The sequence below is a fragment of the Sebastes fasciatus genome, chromosome 17, assembly GCF_043250625.1.
Source record: "Sebastes fasciatus isolate fSebFas1 chromosome 17, fSebFas1.pri, whole genome shotgun sequence".
Lineage (NCBI taxonomy): Eukaryota > Metazoa > Chordata > Actinopteri > Perciformes > Sebastidae > Sebastes > Sebastes fasciatus.
The window spans coordinates 28,799,338-28,823,586 of record NC_133811.1 but is presented as its reverse complement, the minus strand read 5'-3'; the positions used below and the strand labels follow the sequence as shown (position 1 = coordinate 28,823,586).

At 39.4% G+C, this 24,249-nt stretch overlaps 1 protein-coding gene and 1 long non-coding RNA gene across 6 annotated transcripts in view; one reads left to right on the top strand and one right to left on the bottom strand.

Moving 5' to 3' along the window:
• Positions 1-11,366, top strand: part of LOC141753879 (uncharacterized) — a 36,489-nt gene extending 25,123 nt beyond the window's left edge. For all 3 annotated transcript variants that reach the window (XR_012590535.1, XR_012590534.1, XR_012590536.1), the window contains 3 exons: positions 9,083-9,185; positions 10,678-11,159; positions 11,258-11,366. This is a non-coding gene — a long non-coding RNA (uncharacterized LOC141753879). The remainder of the gene's footprint in view (positions 1-9,082; positions 9,186-10,677; positions 11,160-11,257) is intronic.
• Positions 5,755-22,795, bottom strand: LOC141753848 (zinc fingers and homeoboxes protein 1-like). 3 transcript variants are annotated; one of them, XR_012590521.1, is made up of 9 exons: positions 22,414-22,795; positions 19,166-19,645; positions 17,537-18,157; positions 16,948-17,074; positions 13,499-14,668; positions 13,208-13,339; positions 11,439-11,944; positions 7,651-9,029; positions 5,755-7,100 (listed from the first exon to the last, which is right to left on the bottom strand). XR_012590521.1 is itself a non-coding variant. In XM_074612458.1 (8 exons), the coding sequence occupies exons 2-7, from the start codon at positions 19,519-19,521 to the stop codon at positions 11,447-11,449; spliced, it is 2,904 nt and encodes a 967-aa protein (XP_074468559.1). In that variant the 5' UTR covers positions 19,522-19,645; positions 22,414-22,795; the 3' UTR covers positions 5,755-9,029; positions 11,439-11,446. The 3 variants fall into 3 exon arrangements, 2 of the variants coding, with proteins under 2 accessions (XP_074468559.1, XP_074468560.1); XM_074612458.1 differs by having other exon boundaries at positions 5,755-9,029; XM_074612459.1 differs by lacking the exons at positions 5,755-7,100; positions 7,651-9,029; positions 11,439-11,944; positions 13,208-13,339 and adding an exon at positions 13,394-13,444 and having other exon boundaries at positions 13,475-14,668.
• Between the last annotated feature and the right edge of the window lie 1,454 nt (positions 22,796-24,249).

The following is a 24,249-nucleotide window of genomic DNA, read 5'->3' as shown; positions in this document are numbered from 1 at the left end:
ATGAGTCTACTTCTCACTTGATTTATTACCTCAGTAAACATTGTAAACATGAGTTTGAGATGAGACAAGATGGCAACGGCCAAATACCAAGATGGCGACGGCCAAAAACCAAGATGGCGACAAACAAAAACCAAGATGGCAACGGCCAAAAACCAAGATGGCAACGGCCAAAAACCAAGATGGCAACGGCCAAAAACCAAGATGGCAACGGCCAAAAACCAAGATGGCGATGGCCAAAAACCAAGATGGCAATGGCCAAAAACCAAGATGGCGATGGCCAAAAACCAAGATGGCAATGGCCAAAAACCAAGATGGCGATGGCCAAAAACCAAGATGGCATCGGCCAAATACCAAGATGGCGACGGCCAAAAACCAAGATGGCGACAGCCAAAAAACCAAGATAGCAACGGCCATAAACCAAGATGGCGATGGCAAGTAATGGCCAAATACCAAGATGGCAACGGCCAAAAACTATGATGGCAACGGCCAAAAACCAAGATAGCAACGGCCAAAAACCAAGATGGCGACAGCAAAATACCAAGGTGCCGACAGCCAAATACCAAGATGGCAACGACCAAATACCAAGATGGCAACGGCCAAAAACTATGATGGCAACGGCCAAAAACCAAGATAGCAACGGCCAAATACCAAGATGGCGATGGCCAAAAACCAAGATGGCAACGGCCAAAAACCAAGATGGCGACAGCAAAATACCAAGGTGCCGACAGCCAAATACCAAGATGGCAACGACCAAAAACCAAGATGGCGACAGCCAAATACTAAGATGGCAACGGCCAAATACCAAGATGGCAATGGCCAAATCCAAGATAGTGACGGCCAAATACCAAGATGGCAACGACCAAAAACCAAGATGGCGATGGCCAAAAACCAAGATGGCAATGGCCAGTAATGGCCAAAAACCAAGATGGCATCGGCCAAAAATCAAGATGGCGACAGCCAAAAAACCAAGATAGCAACGGCCATAAACCAAGATGGCGATGGCAAGTAATGGCCAAATACCAAGATGGCAACGGCCAAAAACTATGATGGCAACGGCCAAAAACCAAGATGGCAACGGCCAAAAACCAAGATGGCAACGGCCAAAAACCAAGATGGCAAGTAATGGCCAAATACCAAGATGGCAACGGCCAAAAACTATGATGGCAACGGCCAAAAACCAAGATGGCGACAGCCAAAAAACCAAGATAGCAACGGCCATAAACCAAGATGGCGATGGCAAGTAATGGCCAAATACCAAGATGGCAACGGCCAAAAACTATGATGGCAACGGCCAAAAACCAAGATGGCAACGGCCAAATATCAAGATGGCGATGGCCAAAAACCAAGATGGCAACGGCCAAAAACCAAGATGGCGACAGCCAAAAACCAAGATGGCAGCGGCCAAAAACCAAGATGGCGACAGCAAAATACCAAGGTGCCGACAGCCAAATAGCAAGATGGCAACGACCAAAAACCAAGATGGCGACAGCCAAATACTAAGATGGCAACGGCCAAATACCAAGATGGCAATGGCCAAATCCAAGATAGTGACAGCCAAATACCAAGATGGCAACGACCAAAAACCAAGATGGCGATGGCCAAAAACCAAGATGGCAATGGCCAGTAATGGCCAAAAACCAAGATGGCATCGGCCAAAAACCAAGATGGCGACAGCCAAAAAACCAAGATAGCAACGGCCATAAACCAAGATGGCGATGGCAAGTAATGGCCAAATACCAAGATGGCAACGGCCAAAAACTATGATGGCAACGGCCAAAAACCAAGATGGCAACGGCCAAAAACCAAGATGGCAACGGCCAAAAACCAAGATGGCGATGGCAAGTAATGGCCAAATACCAAGATGGCAACGGCCAAAAACTATGATGGCAACGGCCAAAAACCAAGATGGCGACAGCCAAAAAACCAAGATAGCAACGGCCATAAACCAAGATGGCGATGGCAAGTAATGGCCAAATACCAAGATGGCAACGGCCAAAAACTATGATGGCAACGGCCAAAAACCAAGATGGCAACGGCCAAAAACCAAGATGGCGATGGCAAGTAATGGCCAAATACCAAGATGGCAACGGCCAAAAACTATGATGGCAACGGCCAAAAACCAAGATGGCGACAGCCAAAAAACCAAGATAGCAACGGCCATAAACCAAGATGGCGATGGCAAGTAATGGCCAAATACCAAGATGGCAACGGCCAAAAACTATGATGGCAACGGCCAAAAACCAAGATGGCAACGGCCAAATATCAAGATGGCGATGGCCAAAAACCAAGATGGCAACGGCCAAAAACCAAGATGGCGACAGCCAAAAACCAAGATGGCAGCGGCCAAAAACCAAGATGGCGACAGCAAAATACCAAGGTGCCGACAGCCAAATAGCAAGATGGCAACGACCAAAAACCAAGATGGCGACAGCCAAATACTAAGATGGCAACGGCCAAATACCAAGATGGCAATGGCCAAATCCAAGATAGTGACAGCCAAATACCAAGATGGCAACGACCAAAAACCAAGATGGCGATGGCCAAAAACCAAGATGGCAATGGCCAGTAATGGCCAAAAACCAAGATGGCATCGGCCAAAAACCAAGATGGCGACAGCCAAAAAACCAAGATAGCAACGGCCATAAACCAAGATGGCGATGGCAAGTAATGGCCAAATACCAAGATGGCAACGGCCAAAAACTATGATGGCAACGGCCAAAAACCAAGATGGCAACGGCCAAAAACCAAGATGGCAACGGCCAAAAACCAAGATGGCGATGGCAAGTAATGGCCAAATACCAAGATGGCAACGGCCAAAAACTATGATGGCAACGGCCAAAAACCAAGATGGCGACAGCCAAAAAACCAAGATAGCAACGGCCATAAACCAAGATGGCGATGGCAAGTAATGGCCAAATACCAAGATGGCAACGGCCAAAAACTATGATGGCAACGGCCAAAAACCAAGATGGCAACGGCCAAAAACCAAGATGGCAACGGCCAAAAACCAAGATGGCAACGGCCAAATACCAAGATGGCAATGGCCAAATCCAAGATAGTGACGGCCAAAAACCATGATGGCAGCGACCAAAAACCAAGATGGCGACAGCCAAATACTAAGATGGCAACGGCCAAATACCAAGATGGCAATGGCCAAATCCAAGATAGTGACGGCCAAATACCAAGATGGCAAGTGCCAAAAGCCAAGATGGGGACGACCAAATACCAAGATGACTACGGCCAAATACCAAGATGACGACTGCCAATAACCAAGACCGCAACACCAAATGCCAAGATGTTGACAACCAAAAACCAAGATGACAAAGGCCAAAAACCAAGATGGCCACGGCTGAAAACCAAGATGGCGACGGAGAAATACCAAGATGGCGAAGGCCAAATACCGAGATGGTGACGGCCAAAATGCCAAATTTGAGGCTTCAAAACCACAGGCTGACGTCACGGTGACTACATCCACCTCTGCAGGCTATGCACCGTTCTGCATAATGAGTACTTTTTGGTACTTTAGGTGATTTTGTTGCCGATACCTTTGTGCTTTTTCTTCAGTATAATGTTGAATGCATGGCTTTGGCTTGCAGCAGAGTATTTCTACACGGTAGTATTACTACTTTTACTAACACATCTGAGTACTTCTTTCACCTAAGAAGGTTCAACATGTAGACCTGTTTGTTTTCAGAGTGTGATTCCAACATGTGTTTTTGTTTTTTTATGAAGCATTAAATGTGAGCTGTCGTCCTCATCGACCTGCCGTATAGACTCTCACACATGTGTAGACGTGTGTGTGTCGGTGGAAGTAGGTCAGTAGTGAAAGGGTTCTCGGTTGTCCTCACACGGCCTCTGTTCGGCCCGTCACACCACTCGTGTCGACTCTAATATTCTCTTCCTCCTCCTCCTCCTCCCTCTATCATCCCCCTCCTCTTCCTCCTCTTCCTCCTCCTCCTCCTCCTCCCTCTCTGCTCTGATTAGGAAGGGAGCAGGTCCCACCCCTGGTTCAGACGGGTCTTGTGGAGGTTAACTCTTCAGCTGCCGCCCTCTCTTATTCTCTTTCTTTATTCCCACCTAAAATCAACTCGTACCTCCCGCGAGGCCGGCGGTCGGCTCGTGTTTTCACGGACGCCTCTGCCAGACCGTTTGTGGCGCGTAGCCGGTGTTTTCGAGGGAGACCCGACGCCACAAAATGGGGCAGAGCTGTGTGTTGTGAAAGGACACGAATCAACCTTTTATTACTCTGATGTTTCATTCACTAACAGAGAAAAAACTCAGAGTGGCTCCGTGTTTCCAGCCACTGAACATCCAGGAAGGCTGGATAATGCCCAGATCTGTGAACAAATGGTGTATTACCTAACCCCAACCAGCTTTACATGATTTACAGTAGAGGCAGGAGAGGCGGGTGTTTGAGCTCACACTGCCATCTGCTGGAGGACGAAGCAACAACAAGAACCCTTATTTCACCACACAGACGTTGCCAAAACGCCCCAACATGGCTCCCGAAAATGTCTCAGGCAACAAATTCACCTTAAAATCGGTTTAGTTTAATTAAATAAAAAACGTTAAAAGTATAGAAATGTAAAGCGGAGTGCGTTGAACCGACAGGTAAAAAAGGTGGAGTGAAGTATGAAAGGCAGCGGTTTGAATGTGAAGGAGAACAGTATGTCCCTGGACTGGTTGGACTGGTTTCTATGGTATTTCACCAGGCGCACTTGGTGACGGCGCTGAATACCTTGAATGACTGAGGCGGTCCGCCGAGGATTAAAAATACAGGCTCAGTGTGGGAATCAAGACTAAAGGAATGAAGCTGCCGACAGAAAAACAAAACAGCAGACGTTTACATTTATCATATTTGATTTCTGTCTGTAAATATTAACATAAAGGTTAATATTTCTGTTTTTAAAACATGACAACACATGTTCTTTATGTGAGATATTTAAGTTTCTAAAAACACCAATTTACAAACAGGTCACAGTATAAAAGGTCAAAAGGTCAAAATCCAACCGTTTCTGGAGTTGCTACGACAACGGTGAATTTAAATATAACCAGCGGTGGAAGTATTCTGATCCTTTACTGACGAGTACAATGAAGTAAAAATACTCCAAACTCAAAATGTATCACCTTAAATTAAAGTACAGACTGCTGTATTATGATATATAAGTGCATATTATAATTTGTATTGATGCATTAAAGCAGCAGAAGTACTATGAACTGGAAATACTCAAGTACAGCATTGTACAGTAAATGCTCTTAGTTAAAGTCCACCTCTGAACAACACGTTATATTTTCTGTGTACCTGAGAAGAATACTGTTATTTGAGCTTTTGATCAACATTTTTAAACCGAAATCCAATCTGACATCTTTACGTGGGCCGCGGCACGACGCGGTCGGAAGTCGCACCGGGAGCAGGGAGCTCCGTCGAGGTGCGGCGAGGTCCGGGCGTGGAGCGCTGTAAAGCTGCGGGCTGCGATTCACCTTCACCCCGAGACTTTCCAAGCCGACATAGAGCTGGTCGCGGCGCACCGCCTCATATGCGGGACTCCCCAGCCTGCCGTGTGTCGCTCACACCCTCCAGCTGGCTGTTAACGAGGGTCTTTTGGCACAGAGAAGTACTCGTATCGGCGACTACCCTAATGTAAGCACTCGTACTCGGTCTGAAAAAAAATGGTATCGGTGCATCCCTAAATGTAAATATCAAAGATTGAGGATAAATATTAAAATGAGTCTTAAAAAAACAAAAACAGTATCTGAATATTTAAACATTTTATTTTTTGCTTGCAGACAAAAAAAAGATATCCATGAAAGTCCAGATATAATAAATAAATTAACTAAAAACCGTTGGCTATTAAAGCAATGTAAAGAATGGCAGAAAGGCGTAACTTACAGAGCTCATATAAGGATCAATAAAAAAAACACCCAAACCACCGCTTCAAGCTGCTGATTGTTCTTTGATGTTTGCATATCCTACCAGAGTCCCTACGAGGTTCAGGAAACACAGGAAGAGAGAGAGAGCAGAGAAAAGCAAAATAAAAGCTTCTTCTTTTTTTATTTTTAAACCCCACATATGAAAAGTTAAAAAGTTCCCGTAGGAACCGAGCCGAGTGCTTGTGGTTTCTCGCCCCTAAAATATCGTCTGTAATTTCTTGTGGAATTACCTGAAAGATTCTGCTAGTTCACCCGTATCGGAGCAAAGAAACGCACTAATAACTATGTCTTTTTTTAAAACCTTTTTTAAAGTGTTTTTTTTTTTTTTTTTTAACTTTGGTGGCGACGACAACGACAAAAAAAAGAAACGCCATCTGAAAGACATAATTATTATTGTGTACTCATATTTTCATGCATACAGTATTGAATTCTCTAGAAACTGTCGTAAAAGTGTTAAATGTCACAATCTTACCGAGTTTGTAGCTTAACTGACTGAGGTAAAGTTGCCTGTTTCCTGAAGTAGAGCACACATGCGTTCTATTTTCTTTTTTGGACGAGGGCACAAAACAGTATTTGGGTTCATCTCCCTTTCAAGTCCATCAATAAATCTGCTTGTTTAAAAAAAGACCCAAGTAAGAAATGAGTTGGGAACGTTGAAACCTTAAATGACTGAAGTTCAGTCTGTTTCTTTTTTAAATGTAGAGCTCAAAGGAAAAATCCACCTTGAAAACACATCATTTATGTTTTAGTTATTAACCATTTCTCTATCTAACTGCCTGATCCATTTACACCAGATTCCTACATTTCCCAGAATGCATCTGAAGACCCTTGCACTTGCAAACAAGGTCAGTTCTTACTATTTTTAATTTTTTTTGAAACAGTGAAAGTTTGAGTCTGATATTTGTCTGTATACGTTTAATGAACTTTGCTTTCTGTTTTATCAGTAAACAAGTCGTGTTGAACCAGATCAACAAACATCTGGATGTCGCCATCATAAGACAAATATTCATAATTGATTTCTCTCTGTGGGATTGTTGAACTGCAGAAAGACGACACAACCACCTGCATCCATAAGTTCATCAACTCTACGGGTGTTTATATGTTAAAGACGACACTCGGTGTCCAGTTTATTAGGTACACCCAGCTAAAGCCGATGCCTTCTCCGGTTCCTGCTTTTCTTTGTTTTATATCATTGTAAACTTTTTGTGTTTTTAGACTGTTGGTCGGACAAAACAAGACATTAAATACTATTTAAAATATTGATTGATCTGCCCCTTATTTCCTTGATTAATTATTTAGTCCATTAAGTCATCATAACTTCCCAGAGCCTAAGGTTCCCAGTTTTCTTTATTTTATATCATTATAAATGGAATATTTGGGTTTTTTTACACTGTTGTCAGATAAAACAAAACATTAAATACTATTTAAAATATTGATTAATCTGCCCCTTATTTCCTTGATTAATTATTATTTCCTTGATTGATTATTTAGTCCATTAAATGTCACAAAATAGTGATGATTAGCCATCATAACTTCCCATAGCCTACTCTTCCTAGTTTCCTTTAATTATATAATTATAAACGGAATATTTGGGGTTTTTTACAATGTTGGTCGGACAAAAAAAATATTGATTAATCTGCCTCTATAAAGTGAAAAATAGCCATAATAATTCCCAGGAGCCTGAGGTGACATCTTTAGATAAACAACAGTCAAAAATACAAGGATATTTAATTTACTGTGATATAAAAAAACAGAAAAGCAGCAAATCTTCACATTTAAAAGAAGTTGAAATATGAGAACGGTTTTATTTGTGTTTGATAAATAATTCAGCTTCATGAAGTTTATAATGTTCAGTAATGTGTTTTAAGTTTGTCCACCAGAGAGCGCTAACGAGTTTATTTCTATACTGTAAAACGTCCTGCTCACTACACAGTTTGATCACTGTTCCTTTAATAACCAAATTTGAGGAATTGTTTGTTTATATCAGACTATATAACATTTTTGGAATTTTTGAGGCTCATAAATAAAATATTTAGTTGAAGCTTTCTGCATTTTTTTTGTATATTTATGTTAATAACTCTTAAGTTAATGACACTACTTTTATAGCTGCGTTGTTGATTAACTAAAATTCACTATGTAAAGTATAATAAATCAGATTAGATATTTTCATGAGGTGTTTTAAGGTGGATTTTACCTTTTTAAGGAGTTTTTTTTTGTACTTCCATCCTTCAGTGATTTGTAAGTTTGGAGGTAAATTCACAAACTGGATTGACGTCATTGAAACTGAATGGACCCAAAAGACCTGCTGACATGGAAATTACCACCATATTCAAAAGAACTCATAATAGCATAATAATAATAATAATAATAATAGTATAATGGATTCAGTCCCCATTATATTTATATGTCATTCAGACTAAAAAATACAAAATACGCAGATGTGGAATTCAATCCAGCACTGATTTCTTTTGATTTAAAACAAGGACTTATAAACAGAATGGCACTAATTTGAATTGTCTATTCACAAAAAAACAGCACGGTTTCAAAAACCTTTTTTTCTTTCAGAACAGTAAAATGTTTTCATTGTTTGGGGCGAGGACATTCCCTTGAAAAAAATGGTCCATTATTCTGAAAAAATCTATTTTTTATTAATGAGAAAACCATGCGAGGTCTCACCTCTTACTTTAAAAACATTTATTTTTTTATTGTAAGAAAAAAGGCCAAAATAAAAGGCCCGTCATTCTCACCAAAATAAAAACCTTGTTATTTGTACAGGAGCAGAGCTTGAACTTACTCTCGTGGTGACGTTTGAGTCGTCCTGCACGTTTGATTGGTCCCCACAGTTCATCAAACAAAAGCAAAAACTACATCCCGACGCTTTGTCCTTAAAGTCAGCTCCGTCATCTCAGTGCTTCTCAGCTGCATCAGGACCCAAAGTTCATCTCCAAGGCACAAACCCGTCGTTTTAGTTAGTTAACACCTCATCCGTCTGAGCTGTGACCCTGTCTGAGCTTCCTGCGGCCATGTTTAGGTCCCGACCCACCAGCTGAGAAACACTGACACGTATCGTCTCCACAGTGGGCGAAGCAACGTTGATGCTGTGGAATAAAAGAAAAGAATTTAATTTATCGTATCTACTTTATCTCCACAGGATGTTCTGGGTCGACCGTAAGGGAGGCGCCTAAGAGGATCCTGATTGGATGTCCTATTGGAGCTCCCTCTGGACGTCAGAGCACCTGATCTTAAAAGGTGATGTCATTGCTGTTTCATAATATAGTATGTCGTAAAAAAGAAATTAAATAAGTCATGGTATAACATATCATAGAAGTCATAAAAAGACATACTATACCATGACTTTTTTTTTCTTACTTTTTTCGACATTCTATACCATGACTTTTTTTTTCTTACTTTTTTCGACATTCTATACCATGACTTTTTTTTTTTTTTACTGTTTTCAACAAACTATACCATGACTTTTTTTTTTTTTACTTTTTTCGACAAACTATACTATGACTTTTTTCGACATGCTCTATCATGACTTTTTTTTTTTTTTTTTTTACTTTTTTCGACATGCTCTACCATGACTTTTTTTTTTTTTACTTTTTTCGACAAACTATACTATGACTTTTTTCGACATGCTCTATCATGACTTTTTTTTTTTTTTTTTTTTACTTTTTTCGACATGCTCTACCATGACTTTTTTTTTTTAAACTTTTTTCGACATTCTATACCATGACTTTTTTTTTTTCCGACATTCTATACCATGACTTTTTTTTTTTTCGACATTCTATACCATGACTTTTTTTTTTTAAACTTTTTTCGACATTCTATACCATGACTTTTTTTTTTTCCGACATTCTATACCATGACTTTTTTTTTTTTCGACATTCTATACCATGACTTTTTTTTTTTTTTTTACTTTTTTCGACATGCTCTACCATGACTTTTTTTTTTTTTACTTTTTTCGACAAACTATACTATGACTTTTTTCGACATGCTCTATCATGACTTTTTTTTTTTTTTTTTTTTTACTTTTTTCGACATGCTCTACCATGACTTTTTTTTTTTAAACTTTTTTCGACATTCTATACCATGACTTTTTTTTTTTCCGACATTCTATACCATGACTTTTTTTTTTTTCGACATTCTATACCATGACTTTTTTTTTTTAAACTTTTTTCGACATTCTATACCATGACTTTTTTTTTTTCCGACATTCTATACCATGACTTTTTTTTTTTTCGACATTCTATACCATGACTTTTTTTTTTTTTTTACTTTTTTCAACAAACTATACCATGACTTTTTTTTTTTTTTACTTTTTTCGACATGCTCTACCATGACTTTTTTTTTTTTTACTTTTTTCGACATACTATACTATAACTTTTTATCATAAAAGTGAAAAGTCATAGTATGTTGAAAAAAATTATTAAAAACGTTTGTCAAAAATATTGATAAAAAACGAATAGTATAACATGTCGAAAAAAGTCCTACTGCAGTATGTCGGGAAAAAAAAGTTATAGTACAGTATGTTGAAAAAAGTCAAAACAGTCATAGTAATATGCCTTTATGTTATTATGTTCACCTTTCTCTAGTTATGTTGCCAACTGCCAGCGATAACAGAGACAACAGCTACAGGAAAGTGGGCATAATTGTTGCCGACGATAGCGACAATGTGGTTTTAATGGAACTAAAACATGATGAACTTTTTTTTTTTTTTCTTTCTTCTAACGTTAGGTATACTAGAGAGCAGCGTGGTGTGGTGGTGAACTGCCTTGACTACATGTTGCCATGGATTTGTGAAGCAGCCAGCACCGCTATAATCTACACCAACCACTGTACAAAAACGTTCTGATGCTGAAAGATATCATGTCAGTGACCGGGCATCAATGTGAATCGTCCATGATAATCTTGATGGCAACTAAACAACAGCGAGAGAAGATGCTGGAGCTTTGTCCTTGCTTCTGGCATTACGCAATTAAAACACTACTGGCCTGAAAAAAATGGGTGTTAAAAACCAGCAAAAATGGGTGTTATCATGATTAATGGTCATATCCAGATGAATGTTACTCATCACCCCAATCGTTAAGCATTTTTTCCTATGTGTTGCTAGGCGGAAGAATAATCATTTGTTGTCAATAAATTACTGCATTTTTTGTTGCTGTGTTTATTTTATGAAACCCTGAATGAAAAAAGCCATTGTATATTATGTCGATAAAAACGTCATAGTATACAATGTAAAAAAAGTCATAGTATAGTATTTCGATAAAAACGTCATAGTATGTTGAAAAAAAGTTATAGTATAGTATGTCCAAAAAAGTCATAGTATACAATGTCAAAAAAGTCATAGTACAGTTTGGTGGAAAAAGACGTAGTATAGTACGTTGAAATATAATGATAAAATAGTATTGATAGTAAATCACAGTATATATATATAGTATGTCAGTATTGTATCGTCAGTCATAAAGTTCCTATCTGGGTTTAGTGAGACAGAAAATCAAACTCACCCGTCTGCTCATGTCTGCTCCTCTGCCTGAGGCGGTGATTGGCTGACGCCTTCAGATTCCTCCTGGATCGTCTCATCTTCGTCTTCCTCCTTCTCCTCGGTCTCCTCCTCCTCTTCCTCCTCGTTGCAGTCGTCGTCGTCGCCGTTTTCGTCTTCGTCGTCGTCAGTGGCCTCCTCTCCTTGTTCTTTCACCTCCATCTCCCCTTCGCTGTCTGCATGCTCTGCTACTGCCGCCGCCGCCGCCGCCGCATCTTCCTCCTCCTCCTCCTCTTCCTCTTCTTCTTCTTCTTCTTCCTCCTCCTCTTCGTCCTCTTCCTCCCCCTCAGCAGCCTCCTCGTCGCTGAAGGGCTCCTTGCCCTCCTCCACCCTCCTGGTGGTCTCAGAGAACCAGTCCCTCACCTGCTCGTAGCTCATGCTGGACTTTGTCACCAGATCGTCCAGGTCCTTCTCACTCAGGGCTCGGTGTTTGAGGTAGTAGTCCCTCAGGAACGACTTACCGGACTTCACCTGCCGAAAGGAGACACGAAAAACAGGCCTCGGCGTTAAAATCACTACATACTTTACATCAAAAAAGTTTAGAGAAACATGCTTGTATTAGAGATGGCCCGATACGGTACGGTTTTTTCCCTCTTTTAAACAACTAAATTTAATAAATTTAATGACTTTAGTTACTTTGCAGATTTAGGTTATTAATATAAAATATAATTAACTAATAAATGATGATGTATTATTATAGATTGAACTACCCTGCAGTATATAAAGTCATTAAAATTACCTCCACATGTACCAGCTGCAACGTCAAAAAAAAGAAAAAGTTCAGATAATACACTCGAGCACAAACCTATAAAGTAGGCCATCACACATTTTACGAATTTTAAAGTAAATTCTTCTTTGGAGTTATTCAGGCACAGCTTGTACATAACAAATGCAGTCGCAGTGGCATAATGGTCCAAAAGGAATAGAAAAATTTAGGTTTTTGTAGAAGTATTATTTGTAGTTTAACAAGTTATTTAGTGACAACTATAAAACAGACCCTCAGTGCAATTTGAAACCTTTATAATTTCTATATATATATAGATATATATATATATCTATATATATATAGATATATATATATATAGATATATATATAGATATATATATATATCTATATATATATATATATAGATATATATATATAGATATATATATATATATATAGATATATATATATCTATATATATATATCTATATCTATATATATATCTATATATCTATATATAGATATATATATCTATATATCTATAATATATTTTTTCACTATAAAATATCTGAATTGTAGGAATGCCATAAGTAAGAACAACATCATATGTAAGCAAATATAAATTTATGTTAACTCCTGCAATAAAGTATTAAAAATATATAATAAAGAAATGTTGATTCCGAGGTTTAAAACCTTAAGAGTCAGACTTCTGCTTTTCTTTGTTTTATCTTATTGTAAACAGCTGTAATATAAAGTCTGTAACTGAAAATGTGCGATTAAATATTTTAATCGATTGGCAGCCCTATTCTTTATATTTTCCTTGTTTTCCATTTTTTTTCACTATAAAATATATAAAATGTAGGAATGTTATAAGAAGGAACAACATCATATGTAAGCAAATGTAAATTTATGTTAACTCCTGCAAAGTGTCAAAAAATAAAATAATAAACTCAATCGACTGTGGCGTTATTGTGAAATATAACGCTCTAACTAGGGCAACAAACACACAAAACGGTCGAGACACTGACCTTGATGGCGGTGTCGCCCCCCTGTGGGGAGCGTTTGCAGGGATACGGCCGGCGTGTCCTCCTGGACCAACCACGGAAACGCTTCCTGGACTTCTTCTGGATCTTGGCTCCACCGTTCAGCGCCTCGTCCACCTTAAATACATCACATTGATTTATTTATACAGTAAAGTCCAAGTAACTGCAAGTCAAAGAAGTAAAATATTACTGTGACTGCTCTCCTGACAGTAGTTCTACTGCCTTATTAGATTAAACAACAAGTTTATACACAGAGAAGTATGTTCTGTTTTTCACCTTCCCACTCTGGTAGAGGTAGTACCACTTGAGGTTGCTGTTTTTGCAGGCGTAGCGCGTGTCTCCGAACCAGTTGACGATGTACGTCCTCGGCAGACCGCTCTCCTCCGCCATCTCGTCGTACTCCTCGGACGTCGGCCACTGCGTGCGGACGAAGGCCTTCTTCAGGATGTGGAGCTGCTCCGGCGTCTTCTTCATCGTCTTCCTCGACGAGGACGAAGCCACGGAGGATTTCACCTTCTCGTCGTCCCTCTCGTCGTCATCGTCGTCGTCGTCTTCGTCCTTTGAAGGCATTTTCCGCCTCTCAGTGAACCAGGCGTCCACCTCCCGCCGCGTCAGCTTCGTCACCGTGCGCAGCCGGCTCAGCTCCTCGTCGGAGGGCGTGTCCAATTTCTGGAAGCTGGCCTCCAGGATGAGCAGCTGCTCCGGAGTCTTTTCCTTGAACTTCTGTGGCGTGAAGTCGGGGAAGGCGTGGCGGAATTTGACCCGCGGGTCTCTGGTGGGACCTGATGGGGCGTTGGCAGAAATCGGGGAGCATTCGCTGGCGTCGTCGCTGGAGTCGATGACGATGGTGGTTGTGTTGTCGCTGTTGTGGCTGTCATTAAGGCTGCCGCTGCTGCTGCTCCTTCCTCCCCGGCCTCCTCCTGGCGCTTTGGTGGGCGGGGTTTCGCTCAGCAGGACGCCGTGGTGATCCTTAGAGTTCCTCTGGTTGTAGCGCGTGTCACTGAACCATTTCTTTATCGCCCGTTTGGAGAGTTTGGTGACCTGCATGAGTCGTGATATCTCCGCCTCTGTGGCGAACTGCCTCCTGCCGTAGCTCGCCTTCAGCTCCGCCAGCTGCTCCTTGGACTTCTTCGGTTTGGTCGCCCCCCCGTCAAAGCTGAGCGCCGCGCTGGCCAACATCTCGGTCTTTGATTCCGACGTCGACGGTTCGGCGGCTTTGGGCTGGTTTCCGGGGAGACCAGCGACCGTCAGGGTGATGGGAGAGGAGACCGGCACGGTGCCCCCGCTACTGGTCACCTGCGTGAGGACGAGGCCCGGCTGGCCGACGATCTGGCAGGTCTGGAAGATGGACTGCAGGCCGTTGGTGGCGGCGGCGATGTTGACGGTGATGGTCTGAGAGACGGTCTGCACCGTGCCGTTAAACTTCTTCCTCCTCGCCTCCTCCACCTGCAGAGAGAAGGAGCAAAGAGACTGTTGAACCAAATGTGCCGAATAAAAGTATGGCTTTTTACTAAAAACAAATATGATTGTGAATTAATCAATTTAGACATTTTGGCGGGTCCAAAATGAATGTTTTGTTGATCTCTATGGAGGATACCTGACGTCGGGGTTCCCACTTCTAAAGGGGCTTGTGAGCTAATAGTAAAACGACGTTGGTATGACGTCATCAAGTCATCAGTTAGTGTGAATAGAAAACAGATAAATGGCTGAGAGTGATGGTGAGTGTCTGGCAACGACTTGTTGTGAAGTGAACGCAATGGAACCAAAGAACTTCTTGGATGTGTAACAAAGTGACAAATCATTTACAAACTTTATCTTTAAGGATTTATTGCACATGTTGCCAGCTGATGAAGATCATGTGATAAGATGGAAAGCTCCAGAACTTAAAAGGAAAAAAAGGTTTCTTATTCAAGCTTCTTAAATGTGAATATTTTCTGGTTTCTTTACTTCTTTATGACAATAAACTGAATATCTTTGAGTTGTGGACAAAACAAGACATTTGAGGACGTCATCTTACGCTTTAGGAAACACTGATCGACACTTTATAGACCAAACAACTAATCGAGAAAATAATGGATAGATTAATCGTCCCAGTTCTGATGTATAGATCTCTGAAGGGCTGTCCTCGACCAAACTAATTCTCAGTCGACTAACACTCATACGATTTTGTCGTATCGATGAGTTGATTTAATCGACAGATCTGTAAAACTGGGTTTCTCCACAAACAAAAAAAAAAAATCACACAAAAGCAGGACTTTAAATCTGATGTTTACCAGAGATGAAGTTTCTTAGAAATAAATCATTCAACATGAAAAAAGCATTTAAAATGACTAATTTACTAAAAGAAATCTTAGTCGACTACGACCAAAACGACTGATTAGTCGGCTAATTGACTAAGAGGGGCAGTCCTACTTTTTTTTAAAACAATTGTTTAACACCAAGTCATGAATTTCATGCAGCAGTGTTAATATAAATTGTGTAAATGACAGACACACTTCACAGCTTTTGTCCCTCAGAGTGAATTATCATCAATTTGAGGAGGAAAAAAAAGGAGCCTGAAATAAAAAGGCACCACTTAAAGACGGCCACAATCAATAAAGAGATAATTACAAGTCTATAGAATTTACTTTTAGACTCCGCGTCTGCCAACTTCAGGCTGATCGTTCCAAGTGTCTTCCAAATTAAGATTTTGGATCAGTCAGAATAAGAAACTTATGTTGTGATCTGTGAGGTTAAAAGGCCTCTAATCTGATTTTAATGGATGAAACTTCAGAACGCACTTCAGATCTGATGCCAATATGACTCGAACATGATAAACAAAAACAAAAAAAACATGCTTACACAGGAAATAAAACTTTTTTCTCACTGCTTTAATTATTCTCCCGACACAGACACTATGACACTTAATTCAGATTGATCATTTAAATAAAGTAATCCGAGTCTTGGTCTGATTTTTTGCCATATATGAGGAAATAAATGGGATTTTTTTTTTACATTCAAAGTAATTAGAAAAACATCAGATACCACATGAGTAGGGTTGCAAAATACTGGAAACTTTCCGTGGGAATTAACGGGAATAAAATGGAAATATAGGGGTTTCTTTCTCCGGCTGTATTTACCATGTCATTTGCAGATATACACTCACCGGCCACTATATTAGGCACACCTGTTCAATTGCTTGTTAACACAAATAGCTAATCAGCCAATCACATGGCAGCAACTCAATGCATTTAGGCATCTAGACGTGGGGAAGAGGACTTTCTGAAGTTCAAACCGAGCATCAGAATGGGGAAGAAAGGGGATTTAAGTGACTTTGAACGTGGCATGGTTGTTGGTGCCAGACGGGCTGGTCTGAGTATTTCAAAAACTGCTGATCTACTGGGATTTTCACGCACAACCATCTCTAGGGTTTACAGAGAATGGTCCGAACAAGAGAACATATCCAGTGAGCGGCAGTTGTGTGGACGAAAATGCCTTGTTGATGTCAGAGGTCAGAGGAGAATGGGCAGAGTGGTTGGAGATGGTAGAAAGGCAACAGTAACTCAAATAACCACTCATTACAACCAAGGTATGCAGAATACCATCTCTGAACGCACAACACGTCCAACCTTGAAGCAGAAGACCACCCGGTACTAGCACCGGTGAGTGTATATGTAGACCACACACATGAGGGACTAAAGTGTACCATTCAGCCTAAAACAAGGTGTGGATGGATGTGCACCGACCTCCTCCGGCGTCCAGCTGACTCCGTGTTTCAGCCTCTGAGCAGAAAACCAGACCTTGATCTGCTCCTCGCTGAACTTGGTCTGCGAAGACAAACCCATGATCTCCGACACCGACGGGTACGGAAACCTACGACAAAAAAAGTTTAGTTTTCTACAAGCTGTTGAAGAAGGAACGGAAACAACAGAGTTTATGAGTTTCTATGGAGTTATATACAGTTTATTGGCCTCAGGGTTTACGTTATCTCCTCACGTTCTGCACACTGCTCTGCATTTGAAAAGCCAGAACCAGCTAATGTTTGGCACATTTTCTTGACAAATGATTAAAATGTTTATTCCATTATCAAGTATTAATAGTTGCCAAATGATTTTCTGTTGATGAACTAATGGTTGCAGTGGGGAGACGGACTAAAACAGTGTTGGTTTTGCTCTTTCATGGATTTGTTCAAAGTAAAACATATATAGAGTAACAGCAGATTAGCTCTTTAAGAAACTACACGCAGCACCAGCATCATAAAGTCCATTATTCTAAAATAATATACATTTATGAGGGAGTAACTTCTTCTGAAAGATAACAGACGGCAGCGGTTACCTGTTGTAGGCGCTGACCAGCAGGACGTTGTTGTCCATGGCCGTGTTGTAGGTGGGGATGCTGCTGATGGGGATGAGGAGCTGAGTCTGCGTCTGATTGCAGTTCTGCTGGTTCTGCAGGGCCGACAGAACCTGAGCCAGCGTCCCGGGAGGCAGCACGGCGCCGCCGCCCGAGCCCCCTTTAAACTGCAGCACGTTGGAGCTGTTGACCATGATGCTCTGCGGGATGGCGTGGACCTGCATCGCCGTGGAGACGGGGATGAGGCGAGGGGCGGCGGGGGTCATCGGAGCGGGCGACAGCGTGGGCGGCTCCTTGTTCTCGTCGTCCTCATCGTCGCTTTCCACTTTGATGACGTCGTCGACGGACATCTTGTGCAAGGCGGCGAACTTCTTGGGTTCCGGTCTGCTCTTGATCCTCATGATGGGCGTCTTGCTGAGGGCGATGCTTTTGCGGGACGTCTCTTCCCCCTCGTCGTCCTCCACTTTGACGAAGCTGCCGTCGAAGGTGAGGTCGTTGACCGTCTGCTGGAAGACGGTCTCGTTGTTTCGCTTCACCATCGTCCGCGTGAAGTTGTCCTCGCCCGGGTGGAGGCGAGCATTGTGGGCCAGCAGGGTGTCATAACTGGACGGGGAGAAATGTCGGTCAATATCTCGTTTATCAGACACACAGAGGACTTAATATATAGAGTAAATAATCATATTCTTTATCTGAGCGAATGAATCACTGACCAAAGAGTAGTATCTTGCTGCAACCGAGAAGAAACAGGCTGAAGGAATACAACTAATGATTGCGTCCATTATTGATCGGCCTGACACGTTTTCTGACTGTTATTTATTCATGTATTTATTTTTATTCTTTTTTTAAAAATTAAAAAATAAATAAATAAGTTTAAAAAAGAATACAAATAAAAACATAAACAAATAAATAATTAAATAAAGGGAAAATTAAACAGAAGAGTAAACAAATCATGGAATTAATACAAAGATAAATAAATAAGCAAATTAAAACAGAAATATAAATTTATGTCACATTTTATCATTTCCTACTACTATTTGGCAATATTTATTTTTTAAATATTTTTTCTACATTTAAATTACATAATTATTTATTTATTGAGTCATTTTATATATTTATTATTTTTTTAATTAATAAAAATAAATACATAAATGGGAAAATTAATCAGACGCGTAAATAAATACAAAGAAATAAATAAAGAATCAAAATTAAACAGAAATATCAGTTTGTCAGATTTTATCATTTACTACTACTATTTGGCAACATTTCTTTTTTAAATATTTTTCTACATTTAATCACAATTATTTATTTATCGAGTCATTTATATATTTATTCTTTTTTTTATTAATAAAAATAAATACATAAATCAATAAAAGGGAAAATTAAACATAAGAGTAAACAAATATGGGAATTAATACAAAGATATATAAATAAATAAGAAAATTAAAACAGAAATATCAATTTATGTCACATTTTATCATTTACAACTACTATTTTGCTACATTTTTCATATTTAATGACATATTTATTTATTTTTGATTTTGGCAGGTTACGTCCTCCATAGACTTCTACTCTCACACAGACACAAGTATTATAGTGATTATATAGTAGTACCTCTTGGTGTGGTAGTCACACTCCATGCAGACGTACGAGGTGTTGATGACGATGTCGGGATGCTCCGTGTCCACGTGCATGGTGAACAGGTTGAGCTCCGACGTCTGGAAGCTGCAGTATTTGCACTCGTATCCTCCCTCGGCCGTGTTCAGGTCCAGGTAGTGGTCCGACACGGGTCCGACGTCCTCGCCCTGCTCCTCCGACAGACCCTGAAACTCTGAGGAGACGGCCCCCACGCCGTTACTGTCCTCCGGCTCAGCCGGATATGTGATGTCCTCCATCTCCTGGTCCGAGTCCACGGTGGCTTCCCGAGGAGGGACCATGCAAGGGATGGTGGATTTCCTCCTGCTCGCCATCCTGAGGGTCGGGGAGCGATGAGTCTAGACGAGTGTTAAAGTGGTCTCAGTTCAAGTCGTCCTGTTGTAGCTCCATAAAGTAGGACGTCGTCAGTCGAAATGTTTCCTCCGATATCCTTTATTCCTGAAGACGAGAAAGTAAAGTGTTAGCGTTACTGCCGTGCAATTAATCAAATTACAGTCACAGCTTCCAATGATTATGAAAACAAGATAATCGACATAAAAAGATTATTGAGACACATTTCTTTTCGTTTCGTCTTGTGTTATAAATCCAGAACAGCCCTTTCCTTTAGCCGGCTCGGCGGGTCAGGGACGGGTCAGGGACGGGTCAGGGACGGCCGCTCGGTTTGCTGAAAACATCATTTTCTGCCATTTTTGCATAAAATAATTAAAATATTTGATTATTCATGTGTTGATCAACTAATCGATTAGTCGACTAATTGTTGCAGCTCTAGTTTATAGCAGATGTTCTTCCATTAGCTCATTTGGTGTGTTCAGGTACAAACAGACAAAATGAACACAGGTGACATAAAATGGACGACACGACTATGGAGGACAGAACCTGCCAAAATAAAAAATAAATGAATAAATAAATGACTCCATAAATAAATAAGTCATTAAATGTAGCAAAAATATTAAAAATAAATGTAGCCATTAATTTATTTATTTATTAATAAATTGATGTTTTAATTTGCTTCTTTATTAATTTATCTTTGTATTAATTCCCTTACTTATGTAATATTCTGTTTGATTTTCCTTTTATTTATTTATTATACATACATTTTGAGGCAATGAAAATACAAATATCAGATTAAAAAAAAAATATATGGTAAAAATAAATTGGCCAATATTATTTTTTACATGAATTTATAATTCAGTCAAAGTTAACGTGATAATGCATAAACACAAATTTGTTTTAACGTCACTAATTTCTTTAACACATTAACGCAACTTGTGATTTTTAGCATGTCGTACTAGCCCTAGTACTTACTATTTTGAGTGTGTGTGTGTGTGTGTGTGGTGTATATAGTACTTTTTATTGCTATTTTTTGCTTTATATTGCATGGGTATAAACTATTTTAGCTGAACTATCTAATCTATATCATGCCTTTTGCAGAATCACTTCTAAAAACGTATTTATTTCAAAAAGCTTTCTATTAATGCCAGGGTATCATTATATTTCCAACATGTTTATTTTTATTTTATTGTTTTATTTAAATATTTGTTTTGGGTATTTTATTTTCCATTTTAATTGATATTGTTGTAATTGACAGATTTAATTTCATTGCAGTCCTGAAATGTTTTTTAATTCCTGTTGCAACCATGTAAAGCACTTTGTTTTGAAAATCTCTGTATAAATAAGGTTTATTATTATTAGTATTATTATGCAACTATTTTCCATGTCCTTGCTACTGAGTGTAATTCCACTTATAACTTATATAAACATGCCTCTGGCTACTTCTCTTATCTGGCTGCAGCTTGTCAATATTTAACAATCTAAATCTGTTGTTTGCTTTAAAAAGACTGGTGTGAGCTGTGTACATAGCACGTGATTGTGATAAAAAAAAAAAAAAGATTAATTGATGAGATTTTAGAGCAACTTTTGCTACAGATTTTGTGTGAAAGTCCTGATTGCTGCTGCAGCTTTGAGCATGCTGAACAAACTGCTGCAGCAGCAATCAGGACTTTCACACAAAATCTGCAGCAAAAGTTGCTCTAAAGTCTCATCAATGAAGTGCTTTACATGGTTGCAACAAGAATTAAAAAAACATGTCAGGACTGCAATGAAATGAAATCTGAACATGCACTTCCTGTCCACACACAGTGTAAAGACATGTTAACCAGCACAGTCTCAGTTAGTCTCCTCAGCTAGTTTAGCAATTGATATTGTTGTAATTGACAGATTTAAATTTCATTGCAGTCCTGAAATGTTTTTTTTAATTCCTGTTGCAGCCATGTAAAGCACTTTGTTTAAAAAAAATAAATCTGTATAAATAAGGTTGATTATTAGTATTATCATGCATTTGCTTTTCTTGTAATTCTTATAACTTATATAAACATGCCTCTGGCTACTTCTCTTATCTGTCAATATTTAACAATCTAAATAATCTGTTGTTTGCTTTAAAAAGACAAGTGTGAGCTGTGTAAATTGCACGTGATTGTTGTAAAAAAGATTTTTCAGATTCAGATTTTAAAGCAACTTTTGCTGCAGATTTTGGGTGAAAGTCCTGATTGCTGCTGCAGCAGTTTGTTCAGCATGCTCAAAAGCTGCAGCAGCAATCAGGACTTTATTAGAATTCATATTAATTAAATATTAGAATTAGAATTACTTCTAAAAATTTATAATTTCAAAAAGCTTTCTATTAATGCCAGGGTGTCATTATATTTCCAACATTTCTATTTTATTTATTTTAATGCTATTTTTAAATATTCGTTTTGGGTATCTTATTCCCATTTTAATTGATATTGTTGTAATTTACAGATTTAAATTGCATTGCAGTCCTGAAATTATTTTGTTGTTCTTGTTGCAACCATGTAAAGCAATTAATTGATGAGATTTTAGAGCAACTTTTGCTGCAGCTTTTGGGTGAAAGTCCTGATTGCTGCTGCAGCTCTGAGCATGCTGAACACACTGTTGCAGCAGAGCATGCACTTCCTGTCCACACACACACACACACACAGTGTAAAGACATGTTAACCAGCACCGTCTCAGTAAGTCTCTTCTGCAGCTCACAGAGAAACAACCGAGAAAGAGGAACGACAACAAGCCTCCATAACAGCTAGCTAGCTAACGTTAGCTGGTCTCCACTAGTGTTAGCCGCGTCGAGGCGTCGTAGTGACGGCCACACCGACCCCGCTTCCAGCCCTCCTCCAGCCGGTGTGTGTGTTTACCTGCTGCCGTTAAACCCGGTACAGGTGGCTGTCTCGCGGCTGTAGCTCGGTACCGTCTCCGGCTCGCTGTGTTGATGTTGATGCGCAGTCTTCAGTCTTCAGTCTTCCGCCTTCCACCGGAACACACCGAGGAGCCATCTGCTGCTGTCCGGGACCAGGAGCCTCTCTGCGGCGGAGAACCGGCTCAATACCGCCTGGAAGCTCCGGTTCCAGCTACTAGAACCACCACCACCACCGCCGCGACCCGCATCGTTTTACTCGGTTTGCTTCGGTGATAAAACGGAGAGTTTAAAGAGAAAGAGGCAGCGAGAGTTCAGAGAACCTGACGAGACGACGGAGGGTTTTCATACCGCCGCTACGAGCGAGCAACGGCCCACCAGCACATCCGGGAGGAGCTTTTCAAAGTAAGAGCTTGAATTAGCAGTCACCAAATTAGCAGTTTTAAAGGGACTGTTTGTAAGAATCAGAATTGCTTGTTAACAGCGACACCTGTGGCCGTTAAGTCAACGAAGGTCAGCGTCCTGTTTCTCGCACTTGCTCGTTCTACATAGACATGAACGAGCATCGCTCAAAACAGTGAGGCGACACACGTCAGCTAAAACCACAATATCACTCTATATTTCAGCTGCTTGGCAGTAATGTTAGCTGACCAGACGAAGGTCTCTCCATGAATCAATGCTGGTCCTAGTGTTGGCTTTTCCTGCTTCAGCCTCCGGGGCTGCAACATTAAAGTGATGAACACATTAATGCATCAATAATTTTAATATGTATATATATATACATAATTTTAATATAAATATATATTAATGCATCAATAACTTTAATATGTATATATATATACATAATTTTAATATAAATATATATATATATATATACATATTAAAATTATTGATGCATTAATGTGTTCATCACTTTAATGTTGCAGCTGGTAAAGGTGGAGCTCATTTCACATACTTTATATACTGCTAGGTAGTTTAGTCCATAATAATATAACATTATCTATTTATTTTAAAAAACATTTTTCTATAGTTTAGATTTACATTTTGTAATCCAAATCTATCTATCTAAAGCTCTCAGATAAATGTAGCGTAGGAGAGTAATAAGTACAATGAAGTGGAGTAGAAGTATAAAGTAGCATGAAATGGAAATACTCAAATAAAGTGCAATTACTCCAAAATTGTACTTAGTGCTTGACTGAATGTACTTATAAACACTCCACCACGGAAAATAATAATAATAAAACCACATCATAAACAGCCTCACTAACGAGGACAACAAATTTCAAAACGTCTCCACAAATATGCTAAATGAGCTAAAATTGCTTTAAACTACAATACCATTTCAATGAAATATATAAATCCCAAATAGTAATTATGGTTGACTGTGGGCTTACCATGTTTTTTATTTTTTCAAATGAAATAGCTAAACATTAAATTCCTGACATCGTGTGGTTTGTTCTCAGAGAAAACCATAAAATAATGTTATTTATAATATATAAACGGTTTTAATTATATCATTATCCTATAGATCATTTGAATTAGACCTCAAATTTCAATTACAATACATTATATTCATTGAAAATCAAGTTTTTTTTATGTTTTGGTGATTATTTTAGTATATTATTTCTGCGTTTTCTACATGTAAACATTCTGTATTGATTAATTTTATTTCTATGTATGTACTGTACTATATTCATTTGTGCATTATGTATTGTATATTTTGTTTTCCTCATTATTTTTTATTTGCATTAAGTTGCTGTACAGTATTATGTAGTTTCGATGCGCGAACATATCCAATCATTTATTTTGAAGGTATCCCTGTTAAGCGGAAATGTGC